The 22964-nt window shown below is 44.5% G+C and overlaps 1 protein-coding gene across 2 annotated transcripts in view; it reads left to right on the top strand.

Annotated features, from left to right (window-relative positions):
• The first annotated feature begins 552 nt into the window (after positions 1-552).
• The window catches only part of PAPSS2 (3'-phosphoadenosine 5'-phosphosulfate synthase 2), a 112500-nt gene continuing 90088 nt past the window's right edge, over positions 553-22964 (top strand). For both annotated transcript variants that reach the window (XM_030203080.1, XM_030203079.1), the window contains exon 1: positions 553-690. In XM_030203080.1, coding sequence (XP_030058940.1) covers positions 658-690 — 33 coding nt within the window. In that variant the 5' untranslated portion in view covers positions 553-657. The remainder of the gene's footprint in view (positions 691-22964) is intronic.

The following is a 22964-nucleotide window of genomic DNA, read 5'->3' as shown; positions in this document are numbered from 1 at the left end:
TAGCCTGAGTACATTGTCCATATTGGTGGTGGTTTGCATGCAGGTCACTTTTTCAGTTCACAGGCTAGTGAACTTGAATTTGAAAGCTGTCCTACCTGCAGTGTATTCCCATCCCTACCATGCACCCACCCCGACTGGTACTTCTGGAAAGGGCAAAGACTCCTGATTGCCACAGCACTTGTCCTCAAGCGTCACGGGGCAGAGACTCTGTGGCACGTTTTGTAGCTCTATATCAGCAGTAACCGTAGAAGGATCGCTGTGTCCATCCCCTTCTTTCAATAAACCAAGTGCGTGCGAAGCAGAAAGCCTGGAACTGGACAGGCGGACTTTGCCCTGTCCCTCCCTACTCGTGACCTCTGGAAACCTCTCGGGCATTGCAACTTTCATTCACCGGGAGAAAGAGAAAGGATTCTGGCAGGAGAAGACAGATCTCGCGCGCAGGCTGGTCCTGCCCTCCCCGGCCCCTCCTCTGCCTGCCGGGGGGGGGGGGGGAGTGGATGGGGCAAGAGCGGAGGCTGGTCTAGCTCCTGGCTACGTGTCTCTCTCGACTGAAACCTTTAATATGCGCTGGGAGGAGGCAAGCGGCAGACACACAGGCTCCAAGCTCTCACAGCACCACCGTCCGTCCCTTTAAGCAGCAGCAGCAGCAGCAGCAGCATGTCTGACTCTCAATGCAAGAACCACTGCACGGTACCCGAGCTTGGCTAACTTCCACCTGGACAGAACCTTTCCCTGTCCTGAAAACAGAACCAAACAGAAGCGCTCTCCCAAAATGTTGATATATCCTACCATAGGATCGGGAGCAGAGGGGGTTTAAACCTCTTCTTCAGTCGATCCTATGGTAAATCTGACATATGAAATCGAGAGACTGGACTCGGCAAAACAAGCCGATTCGACTGAAAAACTCCAGGCTAACTGTCAGCGGTAGCAAAGAAGAGACCGGGCTTTGCTGCGCCGGAAAGCAGCTGTGGCCAGCTGTGCCCGGCTGCCCGTCGCCCCAGATGTGCGCGGCAGGAAGCCACAGGAGCAGTTCAGCGGAGGATTTACGGTTCAATACTTTGGAAGAGCGCCTCTTTTGGGTTTCGTTTTGGCTTTTCTTTTCTAAAATGTGTTAATTTATTCCTCTTTCCTCCCCTCCTCTAATCCTGTGGATCGCGTGTCTGCTTTAGGGTCTGAAATGTCTTCCCTTCATTCATTGCTTGGCTAGTTTGACGTGTATGTTTTATAGCAGTTCTCTAACTTGTTGCAGTTATGGAGTAAGAAACTCATAAGGGAGGGAGGAGGGGATGGAAGAGTTATGGCCTTCTGTACCACTGGTGGCCAAGAGACCTTCCAAATATTTAAGAAATGAGCTATGCATCCTCACTGTCTGTAATTAATCAGTAAAGAAGTACATAAGGCAAAAGCTTTCTTAGTAACCAGGTCGCCATTATTACAGATAGAGCCAGTCCTGCACCCAGCAGATGAAAGGCCAGATACATATGAGTTAATATATCTTTGTGATGAAGGTGAGTAGCATTGGTTCACCAGAGAATGGCCTAATGCTAAATATCTTAGCAGCATGCGTTTCTTTGCACATGTAATTATTTACTAGTATCTTCATCATGTTAACTGTGAAATCAAATCCACCAAAGAGGTGTTTAAACACAGAAGGATATGCTTTGCTAGTTGGTTCATTCAGGCACAGGGGCTGTATTATGAGAGATAAAAATAATGTTGTATCCTAGTGTGAGGGTTCTTACTTGAGAAGTGAATTGCCCTAACGTTACAGTAGCCCGGGGCAGCAGCATGGAGGGGGCAGCATACAGCTGAGGCAGTCAAAGCAAAGTACAGGTCAGCCCGAACTTTTCTGCACAGAGAGAGTGGAAATTTCTAAACAGCCCATTTACCCAGGTAAAAGGCTTTTGGAAATTGCCCTCATTAGGTATATACTAAATGCACTTTAATATTTAAATGTATGACATTTTCCCAGGATTGTTCTGGGAGATGTGGCATTGAGGTGATCATGACTGTTAACTTGAACAAAATCTCAGTGGAGTGCCTAGGGGCCTTGAAATTAAAATTTTTATGGGGGGGGGGGGGGAGGCAGCAGCCCTGACAGTAGCTTGTTCAGATACAGGTCTAATACTTAGGAACCCTGCCTTAGGGAAAGCAACAATATTCTTACTCATACTCCTCCCCCCACCCTGTGTTCCTCAGAGGGGGTGGCTGTGAGTGAATAACTGCTTTCAGCAGAACGTTCCATCTGTAGCAATTTTGGTCTGAAAAACCTGTAACTGTACACTTAACATTCTTCAGCAGAAGAGGGATTTTCCACACTGGTGTCCATTCATTGCTCTAGTTCTAATACATCATCCAGCAGGACTAATTGCCATGGCAACGAGAAAAGATTGACCCTTAAGGACACAGGTCTTTTTTCAGAATAAAACTCTGGAGCTCATCCAGACCTCGTTTCGCTGCACATGTCTCCCACACCAGCTTATTCACCAAAGACTGGACAAAACTGTTCAAAGGCCGTGTCAGGGCAGGAGAACGTACCAACGGCTGCACGACATGGTAACTTCCCAGCCATGATAAGACATAGGAACTGTAACATAGTAAATGATGGCAGATAAAGACCTGAACGGTCCATCCAGTCTGCTCATGTCAAGTTGTTTTTCCATTCTTTTCTAAACGTGGCTCTTCACTTAATATAGGATACATCAGTTGAGTGTGATATTACACAAGTATCTTGCACTCAGCCGATTAAGGTGTCATGCCACTTGAGAGCTGATCACAAAAGTATTTCTATGATCAGAAAGATATCTCAGAAAATATTTGCTTTCCTTTATTTGTATCTGCTGGTTTCTCCGTAAATTCTCATTCAGCACTTAGATCTGCAACAAAGTGGAGACCTCCAGGGGAGCAAACAGTATGAGAAGCAATTCAGGGGTATGATTTCCTAAGCCTTTCCCCATAGACATAGTGGGCAGACCAAATGTTATTTGCCTCTTGAAACATTAACCCTACTGTGCCTCATCCATTCGATCTGCTAATGTTGCATATGGAGGAAATTTAGAGCCTTCTAGCAGGATGCAATTCATTCACTCTGCTGCTACCTAGGCTAATTTCATATCACTAAGCATGGAAGCTAAGTGTCAGTACTAAAAATTGTATAGTTGTGCATTTGGGGTGTAGAAATTCGAGGGAGCATTATGCAGTAGGTGGGAGAATCTGAGATACTTATGTCCACAATGCAAGAAAGAGACTTTGGGTGATGATATTTGATTTGGTGTGGTGAGGGAGGAATAATAATGGTGTTTACATGGGAAAATAGAAAAAGATATATATAAATTTTGCCACTGTGGATTATAGATTGATAATATTGCACAGGTATATGAGAGAGTGTTTTCCCGGTTTAGGTAATTGCTAAGTTAAAATTTAATGCCAAGAAGTGTAGAGTGATGCACTTGGGGTGCAGAAACCCAAAAGAGAGATAACGGATAGGATGGGGAGAGATTAGTAAGCTCGACTCAGGAGAAAGACCTTGAGGTGTTGGTGTCTGAGGATATAAAGGTGAAGAAACAATGTGACAAGGAGACGGCCGTGGCCAGAAGGATGCTAGGCTGCATAGAGAGGGGTATAACCAGCACAAGAAAGGAGGTGTTGATGCCCCTCTACAAGTCATTGGTGAGGCCCCACTAGGAGTATTGTGTTCAGTTTTGGAGGCCGTATCTTGCTAAAGATATAAAAAGACTGGAAGTGGTACAAAGAAAATGGTATGGGATTTGCGTTGCAAACCGTATGAGGAGAGACTTGCTGACCTGAACAAGTATACCTTGGAGGAAAGGAGAAACAGGGGTGACATGATACAGACATTCAAATATTTGAAAGGTGTTAATCCGCAAACAAACCTTTTTCGGAGACAGGAAGGCGGTAGAACTAGAGGACATGAATTGAGGTTGAAGGGGGGCAGACTCAGGAGTAATGTCAGGAAGTATTTTTTCACAGAGAGGGTGGTGGATATGTGGAATGCCCTTCCGCGGGAGGTGGTGGAGATGAAAATGGTTATGGAATTCAAACGTGCGTGGGATAAACACAAAGGAATCCTGTTTAGAAGGAATGGATCCATGGAATCTTAGCGGAGATTAGGTGGCGACGACACCGGTAATTGGGAAGCAAAAGTGGTGCTGGGCAGACTTCTATGGTCTATGCCTTGATTGTAACTGAATAGATATGGATGGGCTGGAGTGTAAATTTTAAGGGGTTTCAATGTTAGCTTCAGAACTTAGTACAAGAACAGTGCTGGGCAGACTTCTACGGTCTGTGCCCTGAGAATGGCAATAACAAATCAAACTCGGGTATACATATAAAGTATCACATACAATGTAAAATGAGTTTATCTTGTTGGGCAGACTGGATGGACCGTACAGGTCTTTATCTGCCGTCATTTACTATGTTACTATGATGATTTCAAAGTGGCAAAAAGTACAAGGTAGTCAGAACATAAGAGTAGCCATACTGGGTCAGACCAATGGTCCAGCTAGCCTAGTATCCTGTTTTCCAAACAGTGGCCAAGCCAGGTCACAAGTACCTGGCAGAAACCCAAAGCATGGCAACATTCCAAACTACAAATCTTTTCCCCTAGGAATTTGTCCAAACCTTTTTTAAAACCAGATAAGGTAACCGCTGTTACCACATCCTCTGGCAGAGAGCTCCAGAGCTTAACTATTTGCTGTGTGAAAAAATATTTCCTCCTATTTGTTTTAAAAGTCTTTCCATGTAACTTCCTGTGGGCAGAGCAGAGGGGTGCTAGAGTGCTTAGGGAGAGATGTTGGACCCAAGGGTGGTAGATTTAAGGAACACCCTCCTGCAGGGAGTGGGTAATGGAGACTTAATTGGTAGAAGACTTAAAGAAAGCACAGCATAATAGAGGATCCTTAGCCGCAAAAAAGTGAAGAGAGAGTTGAAGCACAACCTATCAGCATATATTTAAAGTGCATTTGGGATTTACTCACCTTTCCAAATCTGATTCCAAAGCAAGTTACAAACAGGTACCCATGTTATTTCCCCATCTGACTGGATTTATAGCCTAAATTGTAACTGAGGCAATGAAGGGTAAAGGTGTCCTTTTACCAAGGTGTGCCAAAAAATGGCCTGCACTGTTGTAGACGCATGTAATAGACGCGTGCAGGTCCATTTTTAAGCGCGCCTGCAAAATAAGCCTTTTTATTTGGCCGAAAATGGCTGTGCGGCAAAATGAAAACTGGTGCACGTCCATTTTGGGCCTGAGACCTTACCGCCACCCATTCACCTAGTGGTAAAGTCTCACATGTTAACCAGGCAGTAATCATCAATGAATGTACAATGGCAATTATTGCCTGGTTAGCGCTGTGCGCCGGAAAATAAAATATATTTTCTGCTGTGCGTACTGGATGCATGTAAAAAATGAAATTACCACCCGGGCCACGCAATAACCGGGCGGTAGTTCCGAATTGGTGCGTGTTGGGTTCGCTAGGTGCCTATGCGGCTTAGTAAAAGGGCCCTGAAGTGACTTGTGCAAAGTGACACGGAGCAGGAGCATTGGTGGGAGAAGCGGGAGTTTTACCTTGACTTCTCTGGTTCCTAGCCTGCTTCTCTAACCACTAGGCTACTAGCATACCGGGGTTCCAAAATGAATGGTAAAGTGGCCCCCACACTCTAGAATGCCCTGCCTGAAAAGCTTCACTTAACACAAGACTATCTCTACTTCAGGAAGCAGGTGAAAGCCTGCCTCTTCAACCAGGCCTTTAATAGAAGAAGTAACTAACTTGCTAGTTTCACTCACACACACAAGGAGTGAATCGGGCTGCACATCCTGCAGCAGGACACGTTTATCCACTCCTACCCTAGTTGAGATAATATTTAACCTTCTCTCTGACCTCATGTGCAACTTTCTTTAAATTAGTCACCTTACTTTCTAACTCTTCTTACTCTCTTACCATGCACGCTCATTTTAATGAAAGCTCAGTTTCATTACAACGAGTGTGCATGGCGCTGAAAGCAGGACAGGATGCCAGCAATGTAAGACCTGTGTGGGACAAATGCTTTAGATGGCGGGGGCTGGGGACCCCCACCAGCCACACCGGGGGCCCCGTAGCCAGTTTGAGGGAGCCCAGGCCCCTGTGGCCCCCCTTAGCTACGCCACTGCTGCAATGATTATGAAATATTGGCGCCTATTTGTAACATCCCCAACAGTTATAGGAGGAGGAGAGGTGCTGCTACTAATTATTGAGTGCAGGAACCACTTATTTTTACCCTTAGGGGAAGGTGTTTTTCCCTCGCCTATAGGTTTTATGCTGCATACTGTGATGGGTATATAACTGTCTATTCCTGATATTTGAAACTAAAGTAGAGCACAATGAAGGATATTTATACTGTACAAGCTAATCATATACTAGAATCCTTTCTTCTTTAAATAGTGTGTTTTGATATCTTTTTAAACTGGAGGAAAAGCCTCAGGTGTCGTGATGTAACTCCGAACTTCGCAGTTTACACTGTCGTACATTTACAGAGTACTCACTCGCATCACTGGCATAAAAACCTCCAGTAATTCATAATTTATTCAGTCTATATTAAGTCTAAATCACTCTTAATTACAATTCTATGACGTGTTCAGACTCTTGGAACTTACCTTTGCAGTCATACAGTCTGGTTGCTGTCCACAGCCAACTGTGGCCAGAGTTTCGGGTCCTACTTCAGGGTCCGTGGTCACTGCAACTGTTTCTTTTCTGCATAGTAGCTTGAAGGACCATTCACTTCATATTATCAGCTTTTGTTCTAGAACTTCCTTTCCACTGGGAGAGGTTTATTTCTTGCACATTCATACTCATCAGGCATAAACCCAAGTTCTGAGGCAGAACACTGCAAAACAAACAGTATCTTTGCACGCTCATGAGACAGCGTTAAGTTTAAAGCAGGTGCCGTCTACTTGAAAGTAAACAGTGTTTTCAAACCACCTCTCTTACATCTGATAGAAACATAGAAACATTGAGCTACTACTGAAAAAGATGTGAGCAAAATCCAAATAAATAAAAAATGATGTCAGATAAAGGCCAAATGGCCAGTCCAGTCTGCACCCATCCACAACATTTTATTTATGTTACATTTGTACCCTGCGCTTTCCCATTCATGGCAGGCTCAATGTGGCAGGCAATGGAGGGTTAAGTGACTTGCCCAGAGTCACAAGGAGCTGCCTGTGCTGGGAGTCAAGCTCAGTTCCTCGGGACCAAAGTCCACCACCCTAACCACTAGGCCACTCCTCCACCAACCCTTAGTTTCTTAGTTTCTACAAGAAAAAAAGAATAATACAAACCCAAAGGGATGTAATCATGAGGAACATGGAAGAATTACATCCACACCTTGTGAACCAACTTAAAGAGGACCAACATAACATCCACTATCACCTCCTCTTCCTGAGCGATCCCACATGCTTGTCCCATGCTGTCTTCAGTTCAGATGCAGTCTTCCACCAGGAGGCTGTTCCATAAATCCACCGCCTTTCTGTATAAAAATATTTTGCTCTCAGTTACATGTTTTACTTCCATTCTTTCCTTTTAGCAGTATTAAACACTGAAATATTAACCTGCTGCAACCTACTAGTTCAAACACCAGAGGCACATATGACTTTAAGGCCTGATATACTAAACTGATGAGATGTAGAATGCAGTGGCATTTACCAGGGCCATGTTAAAAACAGAGCAGTCAAGCTAATGTAATGCCAATTTTTAAAAAGAGTTCCAGGGGTGATCTGGGAAATTACAGACCAGGAAAGTACAGACTGGTAAGCCTGACATCAGAGCCGGCTAAAATAGTGAAAACTATTATAAAGAATAAAATTATGGACCGCACAAATAAACATGGTTTAATGGGACAGAATCAGCATGGGTTCAGCCAAGGGAAGTCTTGCCTGACCAATTTGCTTCATTTCTTTGAAGGTGTAAATAAACGTGGATAATGGTGAGCCAGTTGATGTAGTATATGTAGATTTTTCATAAAGATTTTGACAAAGTTCCCCATGAGAGACTCCTGAGAAAATTAGAGTCATTTGATAGGAGCAATGTTCTGATGCGGATTAGGAATTGGTTATTGGACAGAAAACAGATGATAGAGTTAATGGCCATTTCTCTCAATGGAGGAGGATGAACAGTGGATTGCCGCAGGGATCAGTACTGGGACCAGTGTTATTTACCATATTTATAAATGATATGGAAATCTGAATGACAAGTGAGGTGATTAAATATGCAGATGACACAAATCTATTCCTGGTTGTTAAAACAAATGCAGACTTTGAAAAATTGCAGGAAGACCTTATAAAATTGGAAGACTGGGCATCCAAATGGCAGATGACATTTAATGTGGACAAATGAAAAATGATGCACATTGGAAAGAATAATCTGAATCATAGTTACCTGATGCTACGGTCCATCTTGGAGGTGAACACTCAAGAAAAAGATCTAGGTGTCATTCTCGATAATATGTTGAAGTCTTCTGCTCAGTGTGCGGTGGTGATCAAAAAAGCAAACAGGATGCTAGGAATTATTAGGAAAGGGATGGAAAATAAGACCAAAAATACTATAATGCCTCTGTATTGCTCTATGGTGTGACCTCACCTTGAGTATTGTGTTCAGTTATGGTCGCCGTATCTCAAAAAAGATATAACGAAATTAGAAAAAGTTCAAAGAAGAACCACCAAAATGATAAAGGGGATGGAACTCCTCTCGTATGAGGAAAGGCTAAAGAGGTTAGAGTTTTTCAGCTTGGAAAGAAGATGGATGAGGGGTGACATGATTGAGGTCTACAAAATCTTGAGTGGTGTAGAACAAGTAGAAGTGAATTGATTTTTTACTCTTTCCAAAAGTACAAAGACTAGGGGACACTAGAGGAAGTTACATGGAAATACTTTTAAAACAAATAGGAGGAAATATTTTTTTACTCAATGAATAGTTAAGCTCTGGAACTCTGCTGGAGGAGGTGGTAACAGCGGTTAACGAATCTGGTCTTAAGAAAGGTTTGGACAAATTCCTGGAGGAAAAGTCCATAGTCTGCTATTGAGACAGACATGGGAAGCAACTGTTTGCCCTGGGATTTGTAGTATGGAGTGTTGCCATGAGTTGGGTTTCTGCCAGGTACTTGTGACCTGGATTAGGCACTGTTGGAAACAGGATACTGGTCTAGATGGACCATTGGTCTGACCCATTATGGCTATTTTATGTTCTTATGTAAGGCTACCACACTCAGCATTTGTGGAAGGCTATGTGGTTAATTCAGAACAAAGTCTGCTAATGCACATTAAGGGTAGATTCTACATTCACCAATGAATGTTATGCATCACCCTTGATCTCTAATGCCTGAAATGAACTGTATATCTACTTACTTATTACTTATTTTTATCATTTTCTGTACTTCAAATATAATAATACTTTGTATTTCTCATTCCGGAAATGGCGATCGCCATTACGGCATAGTGTGAGCCACATTGAGCCTGCAAATAGGTGGGAAAATGTGGGATACAAATGCAACAAATAAATAAATATATGGCAACTAAAAAATTGGCACTGAAAAACCCGCATAAACAATATTCTATAAGCTGCGCCTAAAATTTGGCCTGATTTATAGAATTAACGCTTAAGCAGAGAGGTCACATGTAAATTAAGGTGTGGCCCTTTGCACCAACGAAAATGTGGTACAAATGTCCATGCCTAAATTTACGTGCAGAGCACCGTTATTCTATAATTATGTGTGTAATTCAAACCACGCCTAAATCCACCCCAAGACTCCCATGACCCTCCTATTTCCACACCCCCTTTGTTGAACCATGCATTAATTTTAGGCATGGATCCCTTGCCTAACTTTACACATTTAAGTCTCAATTAACAGCTTGTTGAAAAGCCAGTTGTCACTAATTGGCTCATCATTCTATTAAATTGCGTGCGCAAATCAGGAACATGCCTAAATTTGCATGCACAATTTTTGGTGACCTTTATAGAATCATGGGGTAACTGCATTGCATCTAAGGCACTATCCCCAGATTCTGTATTGGTTGCCCAGATTGAGCATTGGGCATGGATCCCAGATTTGCACATAAACTAATTAGTCAATTAGGTGCAATCAAGTATTGGAGTTAATGAGCATTTAATTGGCAGAAATTAGCAGTTATGTGCGAATCTGCCCTATGCCCTATTCTATAACATGCGCACCTAAATTTCATAGCATGCAACTCAAAAGGGGGCATGACCAAGAGAGGGGCGTGGGCAGGTCAGGACCATTCCCAGAAATTAGGTGCAATGTTATAGAATATCTACATTTGCACACCTAACTGTTGTAAGTTGGAAGCAAGCATTTACATCAGCTTTTGGCAAGCATCCGTTCTCACACCCAAAGTTAAGCACATGAAGCACAACAAGGTAGTATTCTGTAAAGGGCCATCTGTACAGAGCACCCATTTCAGAATAGTATCTTAACACGGATCTTAACGGCGTCTAATTTTGAGCACCATTTATTGAATCTGACCCTATACAAATACTTAAATCTCTTCAAAGGTTTACTGCTCTACTATCAGGGCCCATCCTACTACTAGGTGGACTAGGCATCTGCCTAGGGCAATGGCGTACCAAGGACGGGGCAGTTCATCCCAGGTGCACGCTGCAAGGGGGTGCAGGGAGCAGCCGCGTGGCAGTCGGCTCCGCCAGTTCCCTGCTCCCTCTGACATTACTTCCTGTTCCGGGGCAGAGAACCGGTGGAGCTGACAGCTGTGCGACTGCTCCCTGCTCCCCCAGAAGGTAAGAGCGATGCGCTTGGGGGGGGGGTGATACACTGGGGGGGGTATTGTGATTCTCAGGAGGGTGATTCGCTGGAGGGGGGGCACAGCGGTGTTCCGCCCTGTATGGCAGCTGACCTAGGAACACCACTGGCCCAGGGCAGCAGACTTTGGGGAAGTGACAGCATAGGGAAGACAAGTGGTAGAGCAGTGCTTTAAAGCCACTATCGCCAGCAACCTAGCGCCAGATATTTGATGGGATCAGGTTCTGCCATCAGAAAGTTTGGATTGGAGGAGGTGGGACATGTCAGGATTTGAGCACGTGTAAGTGCTCAAGGGCCCACTGCTGCACCGTGTTTTCTTTTGATCAAGCAGAGGATGGAGGCAGGGTGGCAGCGGCGGCTGGGGCAAGGGAAGGAAAGAGGGGAGAGATATTGGATACATTGGGAGAGGCAGGAAAAGAAAGAGATACTAGATACACCTGGGGGGGGGGGGATAGGGAAGAAAAGAGATGCTGGACACCTTTGAGGGGAGTAGGGAAAGGAAGGGAAGGGGAGATGCTGGACACCTGGGTGGGAGGGGAGTGTGGTTAAAGATACCTTTGGGTCACTGTAAGGTACAGTCCCTACCCATTGCCTGCCCCACCATGGCATTTTCTGTGTTAGCCATTTTATGCAGCAGTCGACACTTCTTAACAGTTAATCTACTGCACTTTTATTGTGGCACCACTATTAGCACACAGTAAGACCACTATCAAAGAGTTAATGCAGCTTAGTTAAATAGGTCACTTAATATATTACCTAGCACCTGCATTGACATGGGTGTTAACACTCATGCCCATTAATCAGATGTTGTGTGGATAAATCAGGCTCTGATATAAAGACAGCTTGCGCTCTGTAAACAAGCTTCAGGTGGCATCCGTTGTACCGGACAAACTCATGCATTGCTGATTTGCTTCCTAGAATAATACACCATCAGGTCTTCGTGCCTGACTTTTTTTTCTTGTTTATTCTATTCACAGTCCCTTCCCGTGTTGCTTTGTTATAGAACTTGGCTTCAGTAACTGGATAGATGTGAAAATAATTTCATGATGTATTTTGCCAATGCCATGGCCATTCTTCAAGAATGAACAGAAGAGAAAAACAGAAGACTGTTTCTTCTTTTTGCTTCTGTATTTGGCAAGGAACAGTAAAAAGCTACTTTCAGATCTGCACCTTTGACTCTTAATTCCTGCCTCTTATGCAGTGGCGTTCCGACCCTAGCTGACACCCGGGGCGGATCGCCGATGCGCCCCCCTCCCCGGTGAAATGACACCTCTCCCCCCCCCCCCCGGCGAAATGACACCCCCCCCGGGTGCACGCCGCTGGGGGAGGGGTGCCGCGGCGCACACCTGTTGCCCTGTTTCAGTCCGATTTCGCAATTCTCATGTGTTCACTGCTCCCTCTGAGTCTGCCCCAGAACAGGAAGTAACCTGTTCCGGGGCAGACTCAGAGGAAGCAGTGAACACATGCGAATTGCGAAATCGGACTGAAACAGGGCAACAGGCACGCACCGCGGCACCCCCCCAGCGGCGTGCACCCGGGGCGGATCGCCCCCACCGCCCCCCTCTTGGTACGCCACTGCTCTTATGCACTATAGAAAGTGATTTCAGGACTGAAAATTATATTCTTAGTGGATTTTAATTTCTATATATTTTATTAAACCAGTGTAGCTGGGCCACCCTTCCAGGACCCAGCCAGGCTCAACGCTGCTTAGCTGCTTTCTCCTTCACACGGCTGCTGCCTCACTCCACAGCAATCTGGCAGCGGTGAGCCTCCGCTCCAGGCCCTGAGAACTTCCAGGACTCCTTCCTCCCTCCGTTCCTTTCACAGAGGCATATTCAAAGCACAACGTTTATAAGTAAGAGCTTTTATTTTCTTGCTTCCAGTCAACATAAACGCCCAGGCACACCTTAACTCCAGGTTGTTTAGGGCTTGCTGCCCAAAGCACAAGTCAGGTTCAAAACAGTCCATATAACTTCACTTCACTTTACCTAAGATTACTTCTCTTAGGGAACGAACAGTACATTATCAGAAAGAAAACACAGTAGCTTGGTAGGTTGCAGCCCAGACCTTTTCAGTATAAAACAGTTTACACAGTCTTTCTTGCACCTCCTTACAGCACAGTTACACAGCTTCGTTCCCACCTGGTTCAGGCTGGGGTTTCAATTGTGCCCAGCCCTCTTTCTCTCCCAAGGGCTGCACCTGTTTCCTGTTTAGTAGAAATCTTCCCCAGCACCTCAGCCTCTCTCCTCTGGTCTTCCACCAATCTCTCCAAGGCACAGCTATCCACCCTCTTACAGCAGCTTTTCGGGTTTGAACCAGAGCTCCAATCTCCATCTGTTCCTCCTCTAGCCCCTCAGTAATCTCCTTTATCCTCCTCTTCAACTTCCCCCGCCCCCAACCTCTCCAGCTGGCCCTCATCACCTTCCTCAGAGACCATTTCCCAATCTTCTATCTCCTCCCCTAACTCTTGCACAGCCGGGTGGGGAAGAGAAGGATTCTGGGACTGGTAGTCCCTCCCTTTCTTCCTTAACCCAGCCAACCTCTCTGCCTCCGGTAGCCCAGCTTTCTGAATGTGGGTGTTGTGCACATGAAATCTGCCCCTTTGGGATTCCCCGGCTCCCTGCACCCCCTTTCTTCGTGCCTTCCCGGATCCCCTTTCACCTGCCCTCTCACACCAGATATGGCAATATTAACCAGGAAACCAGTACAATGAAAAATACTCAAAAATGTACAGCAAGATTACACAGAAACTTGTACATCTAAATTTGGAAGGTGGGATTTTGCATTAAAGCAGCCCCTTCCCTTTCCCTACCCCCTGCTCCTATTGATGCTAAATATTACCTGATAAATCATGCCACCGCTAGCGTTATTTCTTCACTGCGGTGCAGTGGATACCCAAATAGTATATGGAATTTGTTCCTCCCTCCCCAAAACCCCACGTTTCCCCTTCCCTGTAATCAGACTCATATATTTAGCATAGACTATGTCCTCTGTGGGGCAAGCTGCCCAAATAGGGGACCAAATTTGTTGAAAAGTGCGCCAAGCTTTTGGTGATCCCCATTTAGCATCCAATCTTTCAAATTTTAAGAGATGATAGATTTCATTTCTCAACTGTACCACTGTGGGCAAATCTGAAGTCCTCCATGTGTGTAAAATACACTTTCTAGCCAACAGGAACGCCTTCTGTAAGAATATGTTACCACATTTTTGTAAGCTCAAAGTGGCCAGTTCTTCAAATAATTGTATGACCACTCTGACCAGAATATGCTGACATGGTCAGTTATCTTTTGCCAATAGTCTCTAATTTTCTCACAAGACCAGATGGCCAAAATTACATGAGGTGAATAGGACACATGTCCAAGAGAGTGATATGAGCAAGAAAAACTCAATGAGGAGAAATAAACAGTCTCATCAAAAATGTATATTTACTGTTCCTGTAAAAGGGTCAAGCACGTTAATTGCTTTAAATCCTTCATTAAAATACAAAGGCCCTTGCCAGTCACTTGGTTCAGATCCATCAGGTCTCTGTTCCAAGAGTCAGCCAAATGATCAAATTCCCATGGTGGAGTCAACATTAATAACACTTTTTGATAATAGGATAGTCTGGCTTTAGTTGGTCTAGAAAGTAATAGAGTTTCTGAGATAAGATCCACATCATTTGGTTAAACAGATTAGGATCTAATGGCCAGATATAATGTCGCACTTGCAAATACATGTACCACTTGGTAGCTTCAAGAAGTCCTTCTCTGCAAAGATCATCAAAGGATTTACAGTGTCCTGAGACTGTAAGCCATTGATCTACTTTTCTGATACCTTTCCTATACTAAGTTGTCTTTTGTTGTTATCTGGATCTAAGCCCCCTATTACCCTGGAAGGGGAGTAATAATACAGTGGTTCTTGGTGAAACTCATTAATTTACAGATCCAATGCCAACCCTGGCGTGTTGATTTCAATATAGTATGCTTAGTGGCAACTGCTATGGTATGCGGTCTCCATAGGCGCCCAGTATAAGAGGCTTGGACAGGCTAAGCCTCCCCTGCTGTGCTCTGAGAGGTTTAAATTGTTGATTTACCTCCATGCTCACAGCAGAAGCTGCAGTGAAAGCCCTATAGCCTTGTGTAACCAATTGTAGAAATTGGTTTATGGTTTGTTTACCTTACTGCTGGGAGAGCAGGGGGAGGGAGGGGGGTTGGCTGGGTTGCCAGGGAGATATTTAACGAGGATGACTTCCTGACCTGTACTGAGAACAGATAGCAGCAGAATCGGACAACCAGACAACAAAGGTAGAAAAGATCATTTTATTTTCATTATAGTGTTTGGACTACGTCCACTTTGAGAATCAGGTGCTCAACATTTAAAGTTTATATTTATTTACTTATTTATGGCATTTTATCCCACATTAAACATGAATTAGGGTGTTTTGTGGCTCTACATGAGAATTGTGATGATATGATCCCTTGTTTCATATTGTTGACGGTCTGCATTTTCCGTATGGGTGGTATATTGGTGTATTAGGTTCTGCCCAGTGTAATATTTATGGTACAGTAAGGTTCTGAGTGTGTTTTTGCACAAAGTTGTGCATAGTGTTTTGCAGTTGAGTGATTGTGCTTAGAATATGCTTTGAGCAACCACTTTATTCTTTGACATATATCTAATATCTAAATTTAATAAAAGGTATTAATTGTGACTTTTATTTTTATTTCTTTATTTTTTTCTGTGTGTTATCAGACAATTATGGATTTAAGCTCCACCCCTGGCCCCACCTCTAACCCCGCCTCCTTTAGCCTCCCCAAACAGTTGGGCCACCGACCGCCTATGGCGGTCTCTGTGATTCTTAGTAGATTTTTAAAACAGAATTTTGCATTTGTCTCTTTTATTCCTATGGGGCCTGATATGGAAATCAATTTAACCGGGCAGGACAGGTTAAATCATGCTGCCCAGCCAAAACCTGGATATTCAGTAGCACTTACCTAGATAGTGACACTACAGGGTGGCAATTGCCAGTCCAAAAACTGGTTTGGCTCTCCCTTGCCACCTCAGTCTCAAGTAGGCAATGTGTTTTGGCATGCCAGTCTCCTTCTCTTCTTGCTGACTGCGCTGATGCATCCTCCTTCTGTACAGTTCAATGAGATGTTTGAACCACGCAATGCTCTGTAGCAGAGGCGTAGCTAGGTGGGGCCACGGGGGCATGGGCCCCCACAGATTTAGCCCTGGCCCCCTCTACTTTCGATCCCCCCACCGCTGACCCTCCCCCGCCACTTTTGATCCCCCCTCCCGCCACCGCCGACCCTCCCCCGCTGCTGCCTAGTACCTTTGCTGGTGGGGGGTACCTAATCCCCGCCAGCCGAAGTCTTCTTCAGCACCTGTCTCCGGCGCCTTCACTGATCTGTTTCGGTGGCAGGGGAGGGTCGGCGGCGAGGGGAGGGGGAATCGAAAGTGGCGGGGAGGGGGGGGGGTCAAAAGTGGCGGAGGGGTCAGTGGCAGCGTGGGGGGGGGGGTCAAAAGTGGTGGAGGGGTGGGCGGCTGGGGGAGGCGGGCTAAACTGTGCCCCCCACCTCGAAATCTGGACCCCCCTCCTGCCGAGGTCTGGCTACGCCCTGCTCTGTACAGTATGAAGCACATGTAGTTCCAACATTGTTTTGAACTGTGCAGGAGAGCAGGATGCATCTGCTCATTCAGCAGCAACTGAAAATGCATAGTTAGTTGCTCCTCCTTCATCTGGCCACACCCATGAAGGCTCCACTCCCGCACAACTGTTGCCATACCTGTCTACTGCTGCTTCTCCTGCTCCACCTGCCTCCCCATTGCTTCTCCTGCTCTACCTACCTTCCCATCTGATCATTTCCAACCATTCAGGGTTCTCAGATTTACCAGTGGATGGCAGGAGGTGGCTCAGTGATTAGGAAGGGGACCTCAAGGATTAGCTGAGGGTTTGGGGAGCGGAACTTGGGGATTGGATGGGGCATTAGGTGAGTGTTTGGGGTGGGGATTTTGGTGATTCAGTGAGTGCTTGGGGAAAGGGTCTCAGGAATTATATGAGTGCTTGGGAAGGGCTGAGGTATTAGCTGATTGCCATGGGAGAGGCATCAGGGATAAGGTGAGTTCTTTAGTGGGGGGGCTCAATGATTCAATGAGTGCATAGGGACAGGCTCAGATGAGTACTTGGGGAGGGGAGCTTAAGGACTGGGGAAGCACAGGTGGGAGGGCTCAAGGGGACTGAGTGAGGGACTCAGGGACTGGGTGAGCGCTGGGGGGGGGGGGGGACTCGGGGACTGAGTGAATGCCTGAAGAGATATGGTTTGGACTATTTTTCCTAATAGGAAGTGTATTGGTCTTGTAGCTGGTGTGGCTGTGTGAGCTAGTGGCTTAACTACAGGTGGGCCCTGGGCCCACCCACTTTAGATTGGGCCCACCCTGTTGTGGCATACAATTGCTGTGGCTGGTGGAGATCCCTAATCTCCACCATCTGAAGACTCCTGGCATTTCTCTCTCTCCTCTTCTCCCCACCGATAATCCAGCATCTGCCACAGTCTCTCAACCCCCTCACCCCTGTGTACCTTTTAAAACTTTACTTCTGGAGGTCACTGGCAGCGAGCAGCAATTCACACTTGCTACTAGTGCCAGTCTCAGAGTCTTCTGTCTGGTGCAATCTCATGTATGTGAAGCAAGAAATTACACCAGAGGGAAAGCTCTGGAGCTGATGCAAGCAGCAAGAGAGAATATTTTGTGCCCATTCACTTTTGTCATTGATGTGAGTTCTTGGAATTGACTATGTTGTGGTTTAGCAAATTGATTCATAGGTTCAGTGGTTTAGCAAGTTGGCTCATAGGTTCAGTGTCATTTTTACACTTTTCCCAGCTTTTTTAAAATTATGTTTATTGGAGAGACTGTAACATATCAATACATACAGTGTATTGACAGTATTTCAATATACTGGGTTAAGGGCCGTGAAGACCAACAGTGGAGGCAGAAAGAATGGAGAAAACACCCACTAGTCTCATCTTATTTTACATTCACTTCATAAAATATGAATTTAATCTGAAAATTTTGTGCATAAATCCTGAGGGGTAATTTTCAAAATGGAGAGTAAGCTTATATTGTACCTTACATAACTGGTGTACCTTATATGCGTATCTGCCGTACAAGTTAGGTAGCCTGTGATAGAATCTCCCTCAGAGAGCCTGGAAGTTGAGGGAGTTTGTGTTTCCCTTACTGAGGTCTGAGGTCTGAGGTCATATATTACAATTATTCAATAAGATCATTCAACCAATCCAAAGGATATTGAAAAAAAAGGTACAAACAGAACTAGGAATTTGCCTTGACAAATCAACAGGCATATATATATATATTTGCCTGTTGATTTGGCAAGGCAAATTCCTAGTTTTTTTTATTTAAGTTACATTTGTACCCCATTCTTTCCCACTCATGGCAGGCTCAATGTGGCTTACATATACAGGTACTTATTTGTACCTGGGACAATGGAGGGTTAAGTGACTTGTTCAGAGTCACAAGGAGCTGTGCCTGAAGTGGGAGTTGAACTCAGTTCCTCAGGATCAGAGTCCACCACCGTAACCACTAGGTCACTCCTCCACTCTGTACCTTTTTTTTTCTATATCCTTTGGATTGGATGAATGATCTTATTGAATAATTGTAACAGCAGTTTTACTGGTTAGTTCAAGCTGGCCAAGAGTTTCTTTATTGCATAGAAGGGAAAGAATTTCAGATGTACCTCACACTTTTTTAGTTTTCACTCAAGATGAGTTACATTTATTTCCCTGTCCCTATAAAGCACATAATCTAAGGGGTCCTTTTACAAAGGTGCGCTAACAGATTTAGAGCACGCTAACAATTTGTATGCACTAAATGATAAGACACCCAGAGGAATATAATTGGCATCTTATCAGTTAGCGCACAATAATCATTAGCATATGCTAAATCCATTAGTGCATCTTTGTAAAAGGACCCCTAAGTTTCTACCTGAGGCAATGGAGGGTTAAGTGACTTGCCCAAGGTTGCAAGGAACCCTGGCTTCCTTGGTTCGTAGCCCACTGCTCTAACCACAAAGCTCCTCCTCCCGTGGGATTCCTTTTTCTTGTAATGCCTTTTAAAGAGAGGGTGAAGAGCAGTGGCGTAGCTACGTGGGGCCTGAGGGGGCCGGGGCCCCCGCAGATTCACCCCAGGACCCCCCTCCCGGCGAACCCGCCCCCGCCGCCGCCTACCTTTACTTTTGCTGGCGGGGGATCCCACTCCCCGCCAGCCGACGTCTTCTCAGTCCTTCCTGCACTTCAATTTGTTTGCTGACGTCCTGCACGTAATTATACGTGCAGGACGTCAGACTCAGAGAACAGTTCTGTTCTCTGAGTCTGACGTCCTGCACGTACAACGTGCAGGACATCAGCAAACAAATTGAAGAGCAGGAAGCGACTAAGAAGAAGACGTCGGCTGGCGGGGAGTGGGATCCCCCGCCAGCAAAAGTAAAGGTAGGCTGCAGCGGCGGCAGGTTCGCGGCGGGAGGGGGGGCGGCAATGTCGGCGGTGGGGGGGCGGCGCCGGGGGGAGGGCTAAAATGTGCCCCCTCCCCCCGGGCTCGGACCCCTCTCCCACGGAAGGCTGGCTACGCCCCTGGTGAAGAGTATGCTGTGGGTTGGACTCAATGTGTGGAAATGTTAATTTGGCTTCCCCATATTCCTAGCCCACCTCATTGTTGCCACCTCAAATACTTCTGTCTAGAGATACCACTGTGTGGTACTATCCAGTTAGTGCCAGGGGGGTGGGGGTGGGGGCACTGGAATTATTCAAGTATGACCATAGAAATAGCAGTCCTTAACTTGCCCAGATAGCAATCCGGATACCAGCGCTGAATATGGATGATGCCCACATAACTTTTACGAGCTGGCTAGTGGCCAGAAATTCAATGTGAAGACCTGTATGCCTTCACCTTGGAAAAAAAGATGGTTGAGGAGAGATAGGATTGAGGCCTATAAAATCCTGAGTGGTGTAGAATGAGTAGAAGTGGATCAATTTTTTACTGTTTCAAAAAGTACAAAGACCAGGGGACACTTGATGAAGTTACATGGAAATACTTTTGAAACAAATAGGAGGAAATATTTTTTCACTCAAAGAATAGACAAGCTCTGGAACTCTTTGCCAGAGGTTAGCGTATCTGGGTTTAAAAAAGGTTTGGACAAGTTCCTGGAGGAAAAGAGACCATAGTCTGCTATTGAGTTAGACACGAGGGAAGTCACTGCTTGCCCTGGGATTTGTAGCATGGAATGTTGCTACTATTTGAGTTTCTGCCAGGTACTTGTGACCTGGATTGGCCACTGTTGGAAACAGGATACTGGGCTAGATGGACCATTGGTCTGACATAGTATGGCTATTCTTATGTCCTTATGGATAAGGGCTAGTACTGAATATTCAGGCACAAATCAGCCCAGTTTATGAAAATACTGATCATTGCCAGCTGAATATTGGGGGGGGGGGGGGGAATGGAAATTTACTCATAAAACTGTGCCAAAATAATTCAAATGTTCAACAATTTAGATCACAATGCTAAACCAATTGAATATGTTTCTAAACGTTCAAAAGACAGGAAATAATGCAATTCTTTGCCATTGGCTCCATCTTTTTTCACTTCATTGTATGCAGGGACTGGTAATTAAAGGTAAAGGGTCATTGATTTGATGTACTGCCTTTCTATGGTACAATCAAAACAGTTTACATTTCTTCTTATTATTATATGCAGGTACTTTCTTTGTCACCTGCGGTAATGGGAGGTTAAATGGTTTGTCCAGGGTCACGAGAAGCCACAGTGGGAATCAAACCCAGGTTCTCAGCCCACTGCAATAATCATTAGGCTGCTCCTCCACTCCAGTTCTGATTTACCCTGTTGTATTCTCTAAGACACATAGGACTCCAAGTCCCTGCATGCAGTGGGGCACTGCATGCAAATCTCTTCATGAATATTCATTGTGGATATCCTGAAAACCTGACTGGCTGGGATGCCTCCAGGACCAGGTATTTTCGAAATGAAAGATGGACGTCCATCTTTTTCTAAAATACAGTTTTCCCTGCCCCCGGATTTGGAAAGACGTCCAAATCCCAACTTGGATGTTTCTTTCGAAAATGCCCCTCTATGTGACTTTCTTGCCTAGGTGTCCTGTTATGAATATACCCTCTTAGGAGGTTATTTTATAGAGTTTTTTTTCCACATATAAGACCTATTTTAAACGTACGAACTGAGCGTAGTCAATTGAAACGTTTGGAGTGCTAACGGGTGTGAAATTTGCCACTGGAAAAGTCTCCTCTTCAGTGGATAAGAAGATTGTGGAGTTTGTACCATTACGCCTATTTTGCTAAATCTCGCTAGCAATTTAAGGTGTGACAAATGCGCTGCAGCCCGCTCAATTTCAATGGGCTGCGTCACCTTTCGTGCACAGGAATCGCTAGCACTTGTTTAGTAAAAGAGGCCCTTTGGCAAAGGAATTTGAAATTATGATGGGAACTCTGATTAAATGGATGGCAAAGTGTGTACTGCCGGTTAAATTGACCTCTTAATTTAATGATATCCAAGGGGATTTTTTTTTTTTTAAACCGTGAGTTTTTCTCCTAAATAATTTTTGAGGTTTTTCTCACTGTTTGGGTTTTCCCCTTGGGTATTACATCAGAAACCTGTGATAAGATTGGACTTAGAGTGGGACTTTGGTGGTGTCGGTCCTTGAGTTTTGAAGTTCCTAATTTTGACTTAATTATGTAAGGTCTTAATGAATGCAGTACATACTTTGGTTCATTAGCAAACTATTTGAGTTTGTGTATTAATTATTGAGTTTGTGTCCTCTATTTTTATGTATTATTTGTGAATATTTTATAAAATACGAGTGACCACACAGTTATACCTGCCTTGGAGCTGGTTTAATTTGTGTATGTGCATTTGTTTACTATTGGGCTACTTCTGGGTACATATTTTATATAGTCATATCAAATAGGCCCCTTGTCCATATGTGTTTGAGGTGCCCTGTTCTAACACTACGGCCTTATTGTTTTAGAAGGCTGGAGGGAGGCCTTGTGTCTTTGCCTACCTTCCCCCTGCCTGTGACTCATTCTATTCATATGTCTTCTCTAAAGTGAGTCTCTTCTTCCTTTACCTCAGCTGTTTCACAGATTTTTCCCTGTATGTCATTCTGTGTTATTTATTTTATTTTCTCTCCTTTCTTTCTCATTCAGACTATCCTCTCCTCTCCTGTGTTGTTTCTTTATCGGTGGTTTCTGGTGAGCTGTTCCTGTCTCTCCATCTATGGTAGGTCATGGTGATTACAAAAAAATAAAAAAGTACCATTATGATTACAGAAAAAAAAAAGTACCTTTGTAAGAAGGATGAATGTGTTTCTTGTTGTCACAGCATATTTGACGTACTTCTCTTTACCATTAAAATGGCTGCTGTTCTGAATTAACTGGCTAGTGCAAATAACAGGGAAAGGTTGTATTTCTGGACACTTTTGTCTCATTCATTTAGGACCCGATTCATAAGGAAGAATCCAGCCAGGGATGAAATCCTTATACCTGTTCATTAGATCTCCAGAATATATATCAACAGAACCTAAAGGAAATGGGGCCCAACATGGGAAACCTTATTGCAGAGTTTCCCAGCACTGTCCTGGGGTCTCCACATGAGATAGATTTGCATATATGGGAGGTCTATTACATGCAAATGTATCTCATGCATATTCTTTGTGGATATCCCAAAAGCCCAACCGGCGGTAGAGTCTCCAAGACAGCTTAAGAAAGCTTTGTGTTAGGAGTCACTGTAAATATGTCAGAAAGAAATGGATCAGAAGGCTTAAGAGAGTCAATCATTTGTTTAAGAATGTGTAGAAAGTTAAATATTAGTAATAGAGGATAGATTTCAAAATCCATTTATATATGTGAATAATTATTTATATAAGTGAAAGGGCTATCCGAAAATGGTACACTCTGAGGGTAATTCTGTAAAGAGGGTGCCAATCTTTAAGCACCAAAAATGCATGCAAATGACCATATACGTACAGTATGTATGCACATGCATGCAGAGATATCAATATTCCAGCTACACGTTATTCTATAGAATAGTGCCTAAATGCAATGGCATGTAGTTTGAAGGTGAGCATA

The sequence above is a fragment of the Microcaecilia unicolor genome, chromosome 5, assembly GCF_901765095.1.
Source record: "Microcaecilia unicolor chromosome 5, aMicUni1.1, whole genome shotgun sequence".
Taxonomy (NCBI): Eukaryota; Metazoa; Chordata; class Amphibia; order Gymnophiona; family Siphonopidae; genus Microcaecilia; species Microcaecilia unicolor.
This window is presented reverse-complemented; position numbering and strand designations above follow the sequence as displayed.